The sequence below is a fragment of the Heterodontus francisci genome, chromosome 13 (assembly GCF_036365525.1).
Source record: "Heterodontus francisci isolate sHetFra1 chromosome 13, sHetFra1.hap1, whole genome shotgun sequence".
Taxonomy (NCBI): domain Eukaryota; kingdom Metazoa; phylum Chordata; class Chondrichthyes; order Heterodontiformes; family Heterodontidae; genus Heterodontus; species Heterodontus francisci.
Window position 1 is genome coordinate 95,918,695 of NC_090383.1, and position 18,416 is coordinate 95,937,110.

The window sequence follows — 18,416 nt, forward strand, 5'->3', positions numbered from 1 at the left end:
ACGTATCATAAAATTGCAGTATCTCTAGTATCTTCAGAAATTATGTTTGAAATTAATTAATTCACTTTTGCTTATTGTGCAATATCAATAAAGTTTTAATTAAAATAAACTAACAAAATATTTGCATAATATTCCATAAACAGTTAATGAACTACGCAACACAGTAGAATTATTTTTAAAATCCCAATTATATCACTTTAAAAAAAAATGAACAACTGAGCTTTCCATTTCTCTTCCATTCAATTCACAGTCTCTTGCCATTTGAGAGTTTTCCCATGATAACCCTTACTCCTTGAGCTCCACCTTAGTCCTCTCATTTTTACTTATCTCATTGTTGATCTGTCTGCTTCTGCTATGGGCCTTTATTTCACTCAAGAGCCTGTATCTTGTCTTCTGCTCTAGTATAAGCTGGCATCTTTCAGATTGCTTTCACTCCCAATAATTTTCACTGTTCCATGCATCTATAACTTCAGTGCCCTTTTTTGGGGTCAGCACAAGTTGTACAATGTTAGTGCTCCTCAGTGCTGGTTTGAACAGGCCTCTGCGAGCTCTGGCCTGATTTCAGAGATAGTGTATGCAATGCAATGAGAAAGGGGAGGGTGAAAATGGTAGTGAAGATGAAAAATGAGGGGTGTTATGACGGTGCTTCTATATTTTTTGTCAAGTATTTTTTGTAGGACTTTAGAATTATGGACATTGTTTTATTTGGGAAAATTGAAAAGGATTCCATGGATGCTTTTTCACTGGGGCCCTCGGAAGGTCTTTTGGACTTGGTTTGTAAAAACATTTACTGGAAATCACCTGTTTTCAGATAAATACTCAGGAGGAGCTTTTTGAGTTGGGGAGATGTTTACGGAGAAGTGACAGGTCAAGATTTATAGGGGATCAGGAGGATTGCTTCGAGATATTGTTTTGGTTTCACTTTGGACAATCAGTTGGTGTGTGGGCAGTGCTTTGAAAGGACATTTAAAAAAATCAACCTACCAAGGACAAACCCCAGCTCAGCCTTTTTCCATCTCATTGAAAAGCCTGCCAGCTTGTCCATTTCTTTGAGAAGCTCTTAGAAGCGAGTGAGAGAAATAGAGAAATTGATGCTACATTCCTCCTGAAAAGCCTGCCAGAAACCGCTGTTGCTGCATTTCTCCTGGAAAGCCTGCCAAACTGATCTTCAACATCGCCTAAAAAGAACTGTTTTAGGAAGATCCCAGAGACAGCTGTCTATGCATTTTTGGGACACCAAATCAAAAAGGGACAACTGATATCTTTCCAGATCTTCTTTTTTCTTCGAGAATTAGCAAATATTTGGTCAAAGTATTTTTTTTGTAACAGAGCTCTAAAGGGAAAATCTCTTTTTTTTTTGGTTAACTGGTATGTGTGTGTGTGTTACTGGTTATGTCTTGTTTTATAATAAACTGATAATTTTGTTGTTTATTAAAGAAACCTGGTTGGTGTCTTTTATTCTGGATATGGTCATAAAGCAGAGTCTATGATTAACCATATCGGTAACTGGGTAAACATTTAAATATATGTTGTAACCTGTGGAGAAGTGGAACTAGAAAAGGCAGTGCAATCCTCTCACCTCGATCTCAACAGGGGTCAGAGATGGAGAAAGTGAGAGCAAATTGCATCAAGAGAGAACAGAAGAGGAAGTAAAGGGCATATAATGGGTTAGACAGATGAGAAATAAAGACAAGGCTAAAGATGTGACAATTAGAGAAATTGTGTCAAAAGCATACAAAGAAAGGGTGTCATTGAAAGAATGGAAAGCAAAAAGAAAAACAGAAGAAAACAGTGATATGCTCAAAGTGCTGGAGAAGAAGACAGACAAGTACAATTACATGGAGGGAGGTTAGAGAGATTTTTTTTTAAAAGTAAGAGTTGCCTGTGATTAATGCCTAAAGAGTTCAACTGCTAAACCCTTCAGCTATAAGCTTAAAAGTAAAGAATAACTTATTCACACTTAAAATCATTGATTTACACAATGATGTGCCACATATTGTGTTAAATATGAACTCAGCTAAGGTATACCAAAAAAGTAATTGGATCAATTACTGTTTGAAATAAAAGTGGAGCTATAGATTAAAGGCAGAAGAAAATGAATAAATGCTCAGACTTAGTCCTGGAACAGTACCTTAATGATTGGATGAAATGACTGATGAAATGAATGGTCTTTCACTTGGTCTAACATTTTTATGTTCTTTGAAATAGAAGATTATGATAAGATATTTATAGCTCTATGTCATGCATGACCCCTTTATATTGCACTCTCTCTTCTAATGCAGATCTGTAATTCTGCTCCAAATTTTTGGTAGCATGGATTCACAATTTTTATATTGTATGGCAGATTCTACAGCACATGAGTAATAGATAAACCGTACAGATGCAAACCTCTATGTGCCTACGCAGTTCATTCAGTCAACGTTTTTCAGCCTGCAGGACCTTTTCAAATAGAATCCCTTAAAGGGATTATTCCATTCAATATTTAGGATCAATAAACAACAATTTGATGTTTTTGAACTTCTACAACAATAAATATGAATACAAAATGCTGATGTTAGTACTAGATTTGGTTACAGTATCAAAGTTTCCCTTCATAGTAGTACCTTGTAGCATTCATATTTGGACAGGTATTGCAGTCATTAGGCTTCCAGATGTAATCATCTGTGTCTTTGACATTTTCCCAAAATATGGAGGCAAGTGTGTTGGCTTTATCCTGTGTATGTGCTTCCTGCTCATTGGAACGCCTATCAATGCTAGTTAGGTCAACTGTAAGGAGGCAACAAGATGCATTTGAGAGTCGCTATTAACAGTTCAAAAATACTACCAACAGTTGAAAACAGAAGTCAAGCCCATGTTGTGAAAAGCAACTACTTTCTAATAATAAAACCAAAAGTGCTAGAAATACTCAGCAGGTCTGGTAGCATCTGTGGAGAGAGAAACAAAGTGTCAGGTCAGTGACCTTTCATCAGAACTGCATCAGAAACACACTGACCTGAAATGTTAACCTTGTTTCTCTCTCCACAGATGCTGCCAGACTTGCTGAGTATTTCCAGCACTTTTTGATTTTATTTCAGATTTCCAGCATCTGCAGTATTTTGCTTTTATTTTACTTTCTAATAATGTTGGCTCAAATTTTGTGGTAAAAATAATGGTGAGGCTATCATTGCTCTCCATTATTAAAGAACAAATCGGACAGCAACTTCCAGCGACCGTACATGTGCAATTAAATGCGGAAATCAGGAAGTTATTGCCTGAGTTGTCCTGTTCCTCCAAAAGCCTCGCTATACTGGCACCTTGCTGAGAGACTTGGCACTGAAGTACATGCAATGGAGTGAAGTTGGCATACTTGGAATACTTACATGATAGATATCCATTAAACACACCAGAAAAAGTTTGGCCTTGTTTATTGTAGTGAATTTTTAATGGTGTGATAAATTTTAATTGCTGCCAAACGACTTCTCTGGTACTGAAAATTTACTTTTACAAATGTAAATTTTAATTGTTGGAGATATGAAAATAGTCAAACTTTTCCTTCCTGTCTCATTTATTGCACTCTCAATCTTATCATTCTTTCCCTGTCTTTTGCATGAGATGATATACCATTGAATTAACTATTCTAATTTACACTTCCAGGTTCGGACACTGTGACTCAACTTAATTGGTTAAGGAGATACACAGTTGCTTTTTTTTTTAATGCATTTTTGGGATATGAGTGTCACTGGCAAGGTCAGCATTTATTGCCCATCCCTAATTGCCCTTGAACAGGTTAAGATGAGCTGTCTACAACTGAGTGGCATGCTAGGCCATTTCAGAGGGCAGTTAAGAGTCAACCACATAGGTGGAGGTCTGGAGTCACATGTAGACCAGGCCAGGTAAGGGCAGCAGATTTCTTCCCCTGAAGGGCACGAGTGAACCAGGTGGGTTTTTAAACAATAATTTTATGATCACTATTAATGAGACAAGCATTTTATTCCAAATTTATTAATTGAATTTAAATGCCACCAGTTGCCACCAGAGCTATCAAAATTAAGGAAATGCCAAGGGCGATGATTGTAAGAGTAATACAAACTGCAAGCTCACTTAAACAAATGAAGCTGTTATTTTTAAGTAGTATGCGCATCAAAATAGGTACTATTAATGTGTGATGCGACAATGCTGCTGTAAGAAGGATAATGATAGAGGTCCTTGAATGAAGATTGACAGGCTGAATAGTGTTGGAATATCTTTAAAAATTGACAACTGTCTAAAGGGAGGAGGCCCTTAAATGCTGATTATTGGTTTAGATAGTGATAACAAGTCTTTAAATGATAATAGGACAAGTGTACTATGATAGCAGGTTCTAAAAAGCTGATTAATGATTTTACAGTATCATGACATCCATAATTGCTGACTAATGGTTTGAAGAAAAATGGAATCACTTTAAATGTTGATTGATGGATTATATAATGAAGGGCATTCCATAAATGACAAGAGTTCTTTGGCTGTAGACTGTTCAACATGGAAGTTCCCCTCTCCCTAAATAGTGATCTGAATTAAAAGCTAGCAATTTAGAATGCTTTAAATATAAATTTATTTCATTGCACCAGAAGTTCAAAGAGCAATCTTCATGATTAGCGGTGTCATATAATAAATATCTCCTGACTGAGGCAGTCCAGGTATCTCATGTGAGTTATGTTTAGTTGACAGTATAAAAAGAGAAGGGCTATTGACACTCATCAAACCACACTGAAGCACATTCCAGCTCCTTCAGGAAAACAACGGGAAAAACTGGGGGGTGGGGCGGGGTAAGAAAAGAAAACAAATACATCTTTTAATTCCATTGGAAGTAGATACTGTGTGATATAATAAATATCTCCTCTTTTTAGACGGTCAACTAAACATAACTCACGTGAGTTATCTGGACTGCCTCAATCTTGAGATATTTATGATAGGCCGACCAGGTGCGTTGCCCGAAGAAGCACACGTCACACGATGACGTCATCAGCGCTTGCGCTAACCAGTTTTGGCAAGCTGGAACGCAGTGCATGCGCAAAGAGCAAGAGACCGTCTGCGCATGTGCGCACTGCGGCACAGCCTGATGACGTCAATGGGGGCCAGCGTTGTCAGGAATCACTTTGTTTATGATATGACACCATTAATCATGAAAATTACTCTGAATAATATTTTATACATTCTAAATTGCTTGCTTTTAATTCGGATCATTATTTAGCGAGAAGGGAATTTCCATGTTGAACAATCTACAGTCAGTCAAAGAACTCTTATAAGTTAATGATGCAGAATGGCCATCCAATGTATTATTCATCGTTAGTGCTTTAGCAATTCTCGGTGTCAGGAATCCTATGTTTCTGAGAATCCAACATTATTATTACGAAGATAAGTGGAGTTCTAGGGTGACAGGCTGCCTAGAACAAATTGATCTTTCTCTTTAGTCAGTAACAATGGCAGGAGTTGCAGCTATCTTCCCTCTCCCCCTCAAAAGGCAGGAGATCAGCCGTCCCCGAAAATACTGCTATCGGCCCAAATTAGTCTGATTCTGGGAGAATTGCCAAGGTCAGAATGGAGATACATCTCTAGAAGGAAACCCGCCACTGATGAAAACCCAAGATCTAGCAACATATGGACTTTTGTGCTATAGAAGGTGGCATAATGTGACCTGCAAGCAGCCTTTCTGGAGTATTTTGGACAATAAGCTACAGAAAAGTCCACTATCTGCTGGACTTTGAATTGCTGTAAAGATTGATGTTGCAGCATGCCTCATTCATTCCTTTGAGTCAGAAGATGCAAGGTTCAAAGCCACTCTCAATGCAGAGTTAACATCCAGCAGGGATGCTCACATCAGCCCTCCACTCCCGTCATATAGGTTTTGGGAGCCCATAAAACCCTCCTGTTGTAAAGAACTTAACCCACCCCCCATTGGCTGGTACAATGCTGGTTATGACTACTGAAGTAGTGCCACGTTCCAGCTTGCCAGACCGTTAATCAGGCTGAGAATCCTTCCACTACCTCAGACAATTCTCCCTGGGGAGAGTGTGAAAAGACAAAAACAATAATTTTGAGGGCAAGTAAATTGTTGCACTTTTAACAAATGTATACCTGTGAGAGACACTCACTTTTTTTGGTTTATCTATAATTCACATCATTGATAAATTTCTCAAAATTACCTTTTCCTTTAATATACTAATTGGGGCCAATCTGGAGTGCCTCCATCCATTGTAAATGGGACAACGGCAATTGAAAATGGCTCACAAATCACATACCGCCTTTTTTTTGCAGGCGGTTCGATCACAGCCATCTTGGGTAGGGCACTGAGCTGGGCAGCTGGAGCTCCTGCTTGTTTCAGGTGGGAAGCCACTTGTAACATGTAAATTCAGTTGTATAATGCAAATAGGACCACAATTGCAATTTTGAATAACAAATGGGTTAAGAATGAGTTGTGCCCAGTTGTATTGGCATTAAACAGCCTAACCACCATTCTTTAAAGAGGCCACTGGACGCTGCTCAGAAAACGACTGAAGATTTTTTGAAAACTTTACCTTTGTGAGGTCAGGAGGAACATCCCTGCTAATCCTGGATTCCGAAACTAACTCCGGTCTACTGCTGGTCTGTGCACAGCCCCCTGGTGTTGGCTCACCCCCATCCTCCCCCATTAGATGGTGCAGGGGTCAGCCCAATTACTGCCAGTTGGTGTGCTGGATCAAACTGGATTAGTCTGTAAATAAGCTTCAAAATTGCTCAGGCCTCATCAATGGTAAAAGTGGGCAGGTGGTTAGTGCACTCTGCCCAAAGACCATCCATTGTGCCCCTCAAATTAAAATCAACTCCATTATCACAAACTTCTGAAATTTATTCTTCTGTGAAAAGAATCACAGAATTGTTACAGCAAAGGCGGCGGCCATTTGGCCTGTCACGTCTACGCCAGGTCGCCGAAAGAGCAATTTACCTAGTGCCACTCCCCGCCTTCTCCCCATAGCCTTGCACATTCTTCCTTTTCAGATAACAATCCAATTCTCTCTTGAATGCCTAAAGTAAGGACTAGATGCAATATCTCATTATTGTTAAGGTTGCTAAGATTTATTTGGATAGATATTTGTTTAAAAGATAAAGAAGAACTGGTGACTAATGGAAGCAAGTCATACTGAAGTTCTAATTGAGTCACACCTGAAACATTAACCATCTTTCTCTTTTAGATGTTGACTGAGCTAATGTGCATTTTCAGCATTTTTAAAATTTCTATTACAAGCTCTGGCAGAATGCAAGTTCTTTTGGGACAAGCAAGGTTATGGGAATAAACGGTCATTAAGAGTAATACTGAGAATAGTTCAGAAATACAAAACAACATAAAGGGTCTTATTCTCTATCAGTTAAAGGGCCAGTGATACAATTGGAAAAAAGTAGCTGAACACAAGCTAAGACCAGAGTGACTCAACCTAATGTCTTGTATTACCACTGAGAGCCATTCTCAATATGTTCAATACTCACCATAAAAATCACAAGGATTGCAATACTTTGGACAAGGATATCCTACTGAGGTAAAATACGGAATCATATCCTTAGCTGCTCCACAATACATTGTTGCTCCTGAAGAAAGCAGAACAACCAGATCGAACAAATTGAATATGTCTGACCGTGGCTGACGGATTGACATTAGGATCAATCGATTTCCTGTGGCAAGTCTTGAAAGAGTCATCACCAAATTGTGTGCTGTGAAACTATCAAGTCCGGAGGTGGGTTCATCTAATATTAAAATACCTGGAATAAAAATATTTCCTTAGTTTCATGGGTTTATATTTATCAATTGTGACAGGTTATCAAAATATAGCCTTTTTGGACATTTGACATTAAGCTTCTTCTTTGATCTAATAATTTGTAATAGTTTGGATATCACTGTATCTTGATTCATTTAGAGAGGGCATGATCCAGCTCATTAAAATGAGGTATGGATAATACAGACATATCCTGAATATTTAACAGACTCTGATCGAAAATGAGGATATCCAAGTATATAATTAACAAAGCAATTTAATAGAAGGAATACCCTTGTGTACATACAAACATTAAAAACAGCAAATATACCTGCAATACTAAGTACAGATATATATTCAAAAATTAATTGAAACAGGAATATCTGTGGAGTGCAATTGGCCAAAGCTGATTAATGTACGTTGTAAGTGTTACGTTGTAACACCTTAGGGTGTTAGGGGAAAACTTTAAAAGCTTTATCTTCTGATGTTTGACTGGATTGAGTAGACTCCCCAGTTGCCTGCAGTCTGTGAAAAGAACTGGGATAAATGATTCTTCTCATCCCATGATTTCTTACCTTTTTATACACAAATTCTAAAGAAAACAAGAACTTTTAAGGAACAGGAATAGGCCAGTTGGCCCAACTGTAGGCCCAAGGGGGTGGCGCAGTGGTATTGTCGTTGGACTAGTAACCCAGAGACCCAGTGTATTGCTCTGGGGACATGGGGTCGAATCCCACCACAGCAGAAGGTGGAATTTGAATTCAATTAATAAATCTGGAATTAAAAGCCAGTCTAATGATGGCCTTGAAACCATTGTTGTAAAAACCCATCTGGTTCACTAATGCCCTTTAGGGAAGGAAATCTGCTGTGCTTACATATGACTCCAGATCCACAGCAATGTGGTTGACTCTTGCATGCCCTCTGAAATGGCCTAGCAAACCACTCAATTGTACCTGGACCACCCGGCATTGACCTAGGCACTGGCAAACCCAGCCCTGTCGACCCTGCAAAGTCCTCCTTACTAACATCTAGGGGCTTATGCTAAAGTTGGGAGAGCTGTCCCACAGACTAATCAAGCAACAGCCCGACATAGTCATACTCAGGGAATCATACCTTACAGAAAATGACCCAGAAACTGCCATCACATCCCTAGGTATGTCCTGTCCCACCAGCAGGACAGACACAGCAGAGATAACAGCACAGTGGTATACAGTCGGGAGGGAGTTGCCCTGGGAGTCCTCAACATGAAGTCTCATGGCATCAGGTCAAATATGGACAAGGAAACCTCCTGCTGATTACCACCTACCACCCTCCCTCAGCTGATGAGTCAGTACTCCTCCACGTTGAGCACCACTTGGAGGAAGCACTGAGGGTGGCAAGGGCACAGAATGTACTCTGGGTGGGGGACTTCAATGTCCATCACCAAGAGTGGCTCGGTAGCACCATTACTGGCCGAGTCCTAAAGGACATAGCTGCTAGACTGGGTATGCGGCAAGTGGTGAGGGAACCAACAAGAGGGAAAAACATACGTGACCTCGTCCTCACTAATCTGCCTGCCGCAGATGCACGTGTCCAAGACAGTATTAGTAGGAGTGACCACCGCACAGTCCTTGTGGAGACGAAGGCTCGCCTTCACATTGAGGATACCCTCCATCGTGTTGTGTGGCACTACCACCGTGCTAAATGGGATAGATTTCGAACAGATCTAGCAATGCAAAACTGGGCACCCATGAGGCACTGTGGGCCATCAGTAGCAGCAGAATTGTACTCAACCACAATCTGTAACCTCGTGGCCTGGCATGTCCCCACTCTACCATTATCATTAAGCCAGCAGACCAACCCTGATTCAATGAAGAGTGCAGGAGGGCATGCCAGGAGCAGTACCAGGCATACCTCAAAATGAGGTGTCAACCTGGTGAAGCTACAACTCAGGACTACTTGCGTGCCAAACAGCGTAAGCAGCATGCAATAGACAGAGCTAAGCGATCCTATAACCAACGGATCAGATCTAAGCTCTGCAGTCCTGCCACATCCAGATGTGAATGGTGGTGGACAATTAAACAACTAACTGGAGGGGATGGCTGCGCAAATCTCCCCATCCTCAATGATGGGGAGCCCAGCACATCAGTGCGAAAGATAAGGCTGAAGCATTTGCAACAATCTTTTTCTGTTTCTCTCAAGTAATGAGACGAGTTAGGGCAGAAAATAGATTGTTCTAAAGCTACGGCTAGCACAGTGGACCAAAATGAATACATAACATAGTAAAGGAGGTTAAGAAAACGTTAGAAATAATCAGCAAATAGTAAAGGAAATGTCAAGTATTTCTATAAACATATTTGCAAAAGCTGGTGAAAAAAAAATAAATAGTGTGACATTGAAAGATCCCAAAGGTTACATTACAAGTGACCAAGAGGATATTAATTATACTAAATGAATTCATTTTTCCTGTACTCATCGTGCACCCATGGGGTGCAAACCGTGGGGAATCTCCCCTCTTTGGAAGCGGAACAGTTTTTTTTTGCAAGGGGAACAGGAGCAAATGATAGGCTGGTCAGGTTAGGAAGCTAAAGGAAAAGAAGGCATCCAGCCTAGATAGGCTTAGTACAAGAGTGAAATAATTAGCTAATGAAGTTGCTCTTTGCAGAATCATTAGAAAAGGGAGTAAAACTCAAGAATTGGAAAGTAAAAATAATGAAACATCTAGATAGGTATGGTGTTTGTAAGTGGGAAGCACCATTAATCTATGGGAGGGAGATCTTGCACAATAAATGTAATTCTGTGGATGTGATCTACTTAGGTTTTAGTCAGACTTTGTGCCACACTAATAATTAGTCCACCAAGTATGATGACATGGGCCATAATTTTTCAAAGATGGCCAGGTGCTCATGCAGGATTCGCTCCGCGGATCCGCCGTGATATTTAGCGTGGTGGCTCATTTACATGGATGGGGCAGACCGCCTGCCCCCAATGACATGGAGGCGGTGGGCATTCCGTCCTCAGCAACTGCGTCCGGTACCACTGCGCAGGCGCCAACACCATTTTTAAAGGGCTTCAAGCCGTTACAATTAATTTAAGTTTTTAAGGGAATAGTCATTAAAAATTTAATGTGAAAAATTTAATAAATGATTCAAGCCCTCTCCCACCTCACCAATGACTATCCACTTTATTGATTGCCCTTTCACCCCAAAACAACTTACCTTCCGAGCCCACCTTCCCCCCCGAACTTTATTCACTTTAATCTTCAACCGCTTCCCACCATCGCCTCCACCAATCATAATGGTTTTCCCTGCTCTCCGGCACCCTCTTGCCCTGAAAGCGTCTGTAATTAACTATAATACTTTTACATAAAATGTGCAGCCGCATAGCATAAAACTAACCCTAATTTGACACTAGCTGGAACAGAGTTCTGACCTCATTAGGGAAGTGATCAGAATGTCGCTTGGTTTGGGACAAAGGCACATTGGCACTGAGCTGCATCTCACCAAACTTAGAAATGGTCCATCTTGACACTTGAACATAGGAAATTCATTTTCCTACAGCAACATCCCTCACATTGAATACAAAAAGAAAAATCTGCACATAGGGGAGGGTAATTGATTATAAATGGTTTAAAATAAATATAAACATTGAAAAATAGATAATGGAGTAAATGGTTATGTTACTGGGCTAATAATCCAGAGAACGTGAGTTCAAATCCCACAAGGGCAGTTTGCAAATTTGAATTTTGTTTGAAAGAACTAATAATTAAAGAGCAAGTATCCGTAAAAGTGACGATGAAGCTGTTGGCTTGTTGTAAAAAAAGTGCCACAGGTTCAAATGGAGATCCGAAGGCACGGGAATTCCTGCAACCGGAATATCACAGTGGGACGGACGTCATGACAAGGTAAGTATTAACTCATTAATTTAAATAGATTTAAATATTTTAATGAAGTTCCCGTCACCAAGCGGCAGGGGAGCCACCACGAGGCCTCACTGCCAGCGGTAAAATGGGGCAGGGCCTTCCCGCCGTCAAGGCTCGTGGTGGGCCTCTCCCGAAGGTATTCTCCAGGCCCCCCTGCCTCGACCCACGACAATCGGGGGGCTGGTAAAAATCCAGACCATGAAATAGAACACAGGCCTTTTAGGTGGATTGAAAGTTGGCCAAACTTGAAAAAGCAAAGAGGATTGTGAATGAAGTTAGCTCTGTCACTTGATACAGCTTGCCAACATTCATTTGTGAACAATGGCTACATGGAAGCAAATAGTTTCAGATGCCTGCAAATACATAACTCAGCACTTTTGGACATATAACATTAGCAGAGAGATGAATAATTAATGGCTACTTACCAGGATTCCACAGAAGCTGCACTGCAATGCTCACCCGTCGTCTCTCACCTCCAGAGACTCCCCGGATAAAGTAATTTCCAACTCGAGTGTTTGCACATTGTCTAAGTCGGAGTTCTGCTATAACATCCTCTACCTGAAAATGTCAAGAATCAAGCCTAAGATTATACCTATTGCCCTATCATGTTAAGTATTTGTTTGTTCCTAATATAATCATAAAGTAAAAAATAATTATACTAAAAGCAACAGTTTTCTGCATAACTTGGAACTTTGTGCAATCCATGTTTACAGATGAAGAGAACTTGTGGAAATCAAGCAGAGACTGATGGGATGCTAAATCCTGTCTGTAACTAACTATAATACTTTTACATAAAATGTGCAACCCCATAGCATAAAACTAACCCTAATTTGACACTAGCTGGAACAGAGTTCTGACCTCATTAGGGAAGTGATCAGAATGTCGCTTGGTTTGGGACAAAGGCACATTGGCACTGAGCTGCATCTCACCAAACTTAGAAATGGTCCATCTTGACACTTGAACATAGGAAATTCATTTTCCTGCAGCAACATCCCTCACATTGAATACAAAAAGAAAACTCTGCACATAGGGGAGGGTAATTGATTATAAATGGTTTAAAATAAAAATAAACATTGAAAATTAGACAAAAGGGTGCAGTAGTATAATGGGTATGTTACTGGGTTAATAATCCAGGAGAACGCGAGTTCAAATCCCACAAGGGCAGTTTGCAAATTTGAATTTTGTTTGAAAGAATAATTAAAAAGCAAGTATCCGTAAAAGTGACCATGAAGCTGTTGGCTTGTTGTAAAAAAAAATACCACAGGTTCACCAATTCCCTTTAGGGAAGGAAACCAGCTGTCCTTACCCAGTTTGGCTGATATGTGACTCCTCTCATAACTCACTCAAGTGACCATTCATCATGTGCGAGCTTTAAATATTAACCGTTGACTGATTATTTGTCTTTGGTGAGAGTCACCTTGGTATCCTTGCATAGGTACGTTTCCCCAAGTACTATAGCTATCAGAAACAGGAACTCTATCTGATATTTTTCCCTTCCTAGGCAAGGACACTGAATAATGTTCTTTTATGTCCATGACGGAGATCAATTAACATAGCACAGACCAGGAACTAAACCTGAACCTTCCTGGTCTGTACAACTCTCAGTTCCACACCAGGCACTGTATTTACACAGTAAGCCATTGAGACAGTGTGGTAAGAAAATAATGGCTGGCAGAGGTAAATACTGAACTATGGGGACAGGGAAGGACAGTGGCATTGGTTTTGGATTGCTCTAGCAAAGAGCTGACAATCACATGATGGATCAAAGCCCTCCTTCTATGCTGTAGACTTCCATGATTCTTACCCTATTGTTTCTTTGTTCTTCTGAGAAGTCGTTTGGAAGTCGCAACTTTGCAACAAATGTTAATGTTTCTTTTACAGTGAGGTTGGGTAATAATCGGTCATCCTGTCGTACGTGTGCAACACATTTTTTAACCAGCTGCTTGTTGACAGGCATTTCATTGATCAATATTTTGCCAGATTTGATTTTCCCTCCTTCATCTCTGCAGGTGATGATGTCAAGTAAAGATGTCTTCCCACACGCTGTTTATTCATAAATTAAGAAAAATAATTCAAATATCATTTAATTATATTTTAAGGATCTATTTCCGAGGCCTGCTCTACACCAATAAAACAGAGTTTCTGCAAAGATTGCCACTCAAAGGAAAGCAATGCCAACAAATAATGAAAGTTAGGGCAGGGCACCTTGGTAGTAAATCAGCATTTGCAGGGAATAAGAGTGTATTAATGTTTGCTGGGTCACTGCAAGTGTATTAACATTAACAGAAGTTTATACCATTGGTCTACATGGCTCAGTTCTAAATTTAAGTGCATTTGTTAACTGAACCAAAGGAGAGCTCTAGATGAATATTTTAAATGTGACTAGAAATTCTGGCATTGAGAAATCCAATATTCAGTATTCAGAATACCAAATACAACAAAAGTCAAGTTTCCCATATTTCAATTATTGACTCCTCGGGCCCCACCGATAGGGGAAACCCAGGCAGATGGGGCCAGAGATTATCGGCGCCGGCCAGCGTGCCAGTTTCCCAACACCGTTCCCGGTGCCAGCCATTTTTGCTGAGGCAGTTTCAGGGCCAGCAGGGCTATCTGCCCCTGAGGCGGGCAGCCAATTAGGCTAATTAAGAGCCTTGTTAACAGCACTTTTCCAGTTGGCCTACAGTTACCCGGCATGACAGGGGCAGTTTAACAGCCTGGAGGTGGGCACCCAGTGGCAGGCCAAGTGTCAGTGCTCCAGGTAGGCCGACAGGCCACTCTCTGCATGCCTGAGTGCAGGTGCAGTCAAAGACCGCCCTGTAGAAGGATTCTGCCTCCACCTCCATTACTCCCTGCCCCATAGTGGTTGCCTAGCTGCATTTTCTGTTTTTTAGTAACATTTTTTAAAATGTTGGTGAGAAGTTACCTTCATGTTGAAGCATCCTCTCAGTTACTTACCCTTTACTGCAGCCTGCTGCTCCTCTCAAGCTGTAAAGCCTCTGATTGGCCCTCCAGCTTCGGGAACCTGTCACCATGCTAATTAAGAGGGTGCCTCCCTGAAATTCCCGAAGAGTGACTGTTCTCCCTCCCTCCCCGGGGTGGATTGGATACCTGGAAACAGTCCTGACTCCTGCTCCAAACATGAAAATCCAGCCCCATGCTTTTAAAATCTGTGTCCAACATAATGTGAAGGGCATGACCCAATGTTCCTTTTCTTCCTTAAAGGCAATGACTCAGCTTGAGGTAGAGTTCCTCAGGCAGTGACAGCTCTCCAGTATCACAACAGTATCACTCATTAATCCAAACTGTAAGCACTGGCATGTTATTCAACTATTGAGGGCATCAGAGTGAAAGCCAATATGTTCTCATCCAGACTCACAGGAGGAAATTTTTAACTTGCCAGGGTGGGCAGGTTTCTGCATGGAGGGCAGATTAAAAGAGATAAAAATGCTGGTGTGTCAGGAAGCCAGTAGGAACCCACCAACCTCTATATTTAACTCGAGCGACTTTGTTACTGCGCAGGAAACTCCTGTGGGATTGGTACGTCTAATAATTGAACATGTTAAAAAGTAACTGAATGGAGTTTTAACCATGGATTCTGTCTTTAACTGTCAGCACTTGGGTTCCTAGGATTTCCTGGAACTCGCCTGGTAAAACAATGAGAGGACAACAGGGATTGACGGGATTGAGCAACTGACAGGCAAGAAAGCAACTGACAGGCAAGAAAGCCACTTCTTTTCCTACAAAGGCTTTTGCTCACAGAACTTGTTCCGAGAGTGTGCTTTCACTGTTGTGAAGATAATTTCCAAGATTTTGGTGTTTTTTTGCCTTTGCTCTGCACTTCCCTGCTGTCAGTTTTCTCAACAGCATGGGAGCCGATTATGCGGCTCTATCTTGGACCTTTGACGAGGTAGCAGCCTTCCCCTCAACCACCTGTCAATCCACAAGACAAAGGGGATAAACACAGAGCTCCAGTTCACAGCTGGCGATACCTCCAGCACTGGTTATACAGGCAGTGCCTCAGGAGGCTCAGAGTTTCCCGTCAGGACATTTGTAGCCTCCTAGAAGATCTCCTGCCAAGTAGACCAGGCATGCATGCATTGGCAGTTGCGGCCAAGGCCACAACAGCCCTGAATTTCTGCGCCTCCGGTTCCTTCCAGATGTCTGCTGGTGACAGTTGTAGAATCTCACAAACTGCTACACACAAGTGCATCTCCCAGGTGACTGATGCTATGTTTGCCAGGGCTGCCACCTGAATGGTCTGGCTGGATTCCCACAGCTACAGGGAGTCATTCAGATTGCACACATGTGACAACAAAGTGCCCCGAAATCACCCAGCAGTATTCATCAAACAAAAGGGTTTTCATTCCATTATTGCTCAGCTGGTATGCAACCACTGAAAGATCAGCTTGCATGTCTGTGCAACATACCCAAGAAGCTGCCATGATGCCTTCATTCTGTGCCAGTCAAGTCTTCCACACATCTTTGCACTTCCAAGCAGAGTTAGTGGATGGCTCCTTGGAGACAAGAGCTACCCTCTAAGGACATGTCTGATGACACTTGTGAGGAGCCCGCCTACTGACACCCAGGAACGATACAACAGAAGCCACATGACACAAATGTGGTCACTGAGCAAGCCATCGGGATGCTGAAGATTTGATTCAGGTGCCATGGAAGGTCTGGGGGCATCCTTCACTATGCACCAGCAAGGGTTTCCAGACCAGACCAGTCTGCTGCACCTTGCATAATATTGGGCAGCAAAGAAGACTTGAGCTGCAGGAGGAGGAGGAAAGTGATGACTGCTCTGCATCTTCAGAAGAGGGGCAGTTGTGTGTGGTGGGGGGGGGGGTCGGTTAGTGGGCAGGCAGGAGGGGGAGGAGGTGCCTGATTTGGTAAGGCACCTGCAGCCACACACTTAGTTTCCATGGATGCTCAGGATGGACTGATTAGGCATGCTTCAGTTAATCTGAGAAAGTGCAGTCATCTGGCAAACCAATTCTGAACCCATTGTGCACCTCCTGCCCCCGAGCCCTCAGCGCAAAGTAACCCACAGTCAATAATCCATCCTTCTCTCAGACACCCATTGTTCATCTATAACCCGTTGTTACGACCAGGTGAAGAAGGGTCTCAGGCTCCCCTCTTGCCCCTTTCCTGGTTTGGCCATAACAGGATTTTTCTTTTAAAACACGGTGATTTTAGCTTACCAACTCTTTGCTCACTGCTCGGTCATTGTAATTGCAAATAAACCAATCAGACAGGTTGACTTAGGTTTAAACAAGAATGATGTTAGTTTATTAGCCTTACCACTCTAACCCGGTTAAAGTTACTAAAATACGCGATGCAACCACGCTCGCATGCACACAAGATAAACACACACACACACAAATAGAATCAGAGGGGAAGAAAGAATTGCAGGGGATGGGGGTTGTGGTTGAAGTAGAGTTGGCAATAAATGGAATTCAGTTACTGTCTTTTGTCTTTGATGTAATATGTAATGTCCTTGATTGAAGTTAAGGTCTTGGAGTTCTCATTGGGGCCCAGTGCACAATTTTGAGCTTGCTTAGGAATCTTGACAGGATGGATGTGGAAAGGATGTTTCCCCTTGTGGGAGAATCTAGAACTAGGGGTCACTGTTTAAAAATAAGGGGTCACCCATTTAAGACAGAGATGAGGCGACATATTTTCTCAGAGGGTCGTGAGTCTTTGGAACTTTCTTCCTCAAAAGGCGGTGGAAGCAGAGTCTTTACATATTTTTAAGGCACAGGCAGATAGATTCTTGATAAGCAAGGGGGTGAAGGGTTATCGGAGGTAGGTGGGAATGTGGAGTAATCAGTTCAGCCATGAACTGATCGAATAGAGGAGCAGGCTCAAGGGGCCAAGTATCCTACTCCTGCTCCTAATGCGTATGTTTGTATGTTCTGCATTTACATAGGAGGATGTGGGGCCTAATGTTTCCAACATTTCGGGGTTGGCTGACCGTGGTTTTCATTTGGGAATCCTCACGGGCCTCCTTTACCCTGTCCTCTTTGCCCCCTTCCTCGAACTCTCTGCCTGTCTGTCCCCTTTTGTTCTCAGCAGGAGTCCCTTACAGCTCACCAGCTCTCTGCTGGAGGGCCCTCCAAATGCCAGTGCAGTAATTATCGGGGCAGACTTCACTGCAGGTTGGGGTTTCTAGTCAAACTGCTTTGGCCAGTCAAACAGCTGCCTTATGCGGGCTTTGATTTTTCGTATACCGACATGTACAGCCATTGTCAACTCATGGGCCATTCTTCATATTTCTTACTGGTACCACTAACTGGTGAAACACTGTCCACTGTTTGTCCTCAGGTCTGTAAGGAGAACTCCACTTCCTCATCAGCACCTCATTCGTTAATTAGTAGCAATCAGGGACTCCCTCTGCTTCAATTTCAGTCTGGGCAGCCTGTGCGAACTCTCTCAATACTGGGGTGGCTTGCGAGCCTCAACTAGGGAAGATCCATTTAATCCATTCCCTGGGTCCTCTAACTTTCCAAAGAAAGTTTCATACAGACAAATCGCATGGTCATCTGTCTGCAGTGCCAATTCAGTCTCCTCTGGGGAGAGCAGGTTTGGTCATGGCCCCATTCACTACACATTCAGGGGAACTGCCGGGGCCGTCTCCTGCTACTGCCCTGTCTCCTTGACCTCCTTCGGTCTCTCTATCACTGCTGAGGAAGCTACCACCTTTTCCCCTACCAGATCATTACTTAGGAGCAGATCAACCCCATCCACAGACAGACTATGGACAATCCCTATGG

General features: G+C 42.0%; 1 protein-coding gene across 2 annotated transcripts in view; it reads right to left on the reverse strand.

The window, feature by feature from the left end:
• The window catches only part of abcg8 (ATP-binding cassette, sub-family G (WHITE), member 8), a 73,038-nt gene that overhangs the window by 28,283 nt on the left and 26,339 nt on the right, over positions 1 to 18,416 (reverse strand). For both annotated transcript variants that reach the window (XM_068045219.1, XM_068045218.1), the window contains exons 4-7: positions 13,448 to 13,686; positions 12,069 to 12,201; positions 7,480 to 7,749; positions 2,604 to 2,766 (exon numbers count right to left, since the gene is read on the reverse strand). In XM_068045219.1, the coding sequence (XP_067901320.1) occupies positions 2,604 to 2,766; positions 7,480 to 7,749; positions 12,069 to 12,201; positions 13,448 to 13,686 (805 nt within the window). The remainder of the gene's footprint in view (positions 1 to 2,603; positions 2,767 to 7,479; positions 7,750 to 12,068; positions 12,202 to 13,447; positions 13,687 to 18,416) is intronic.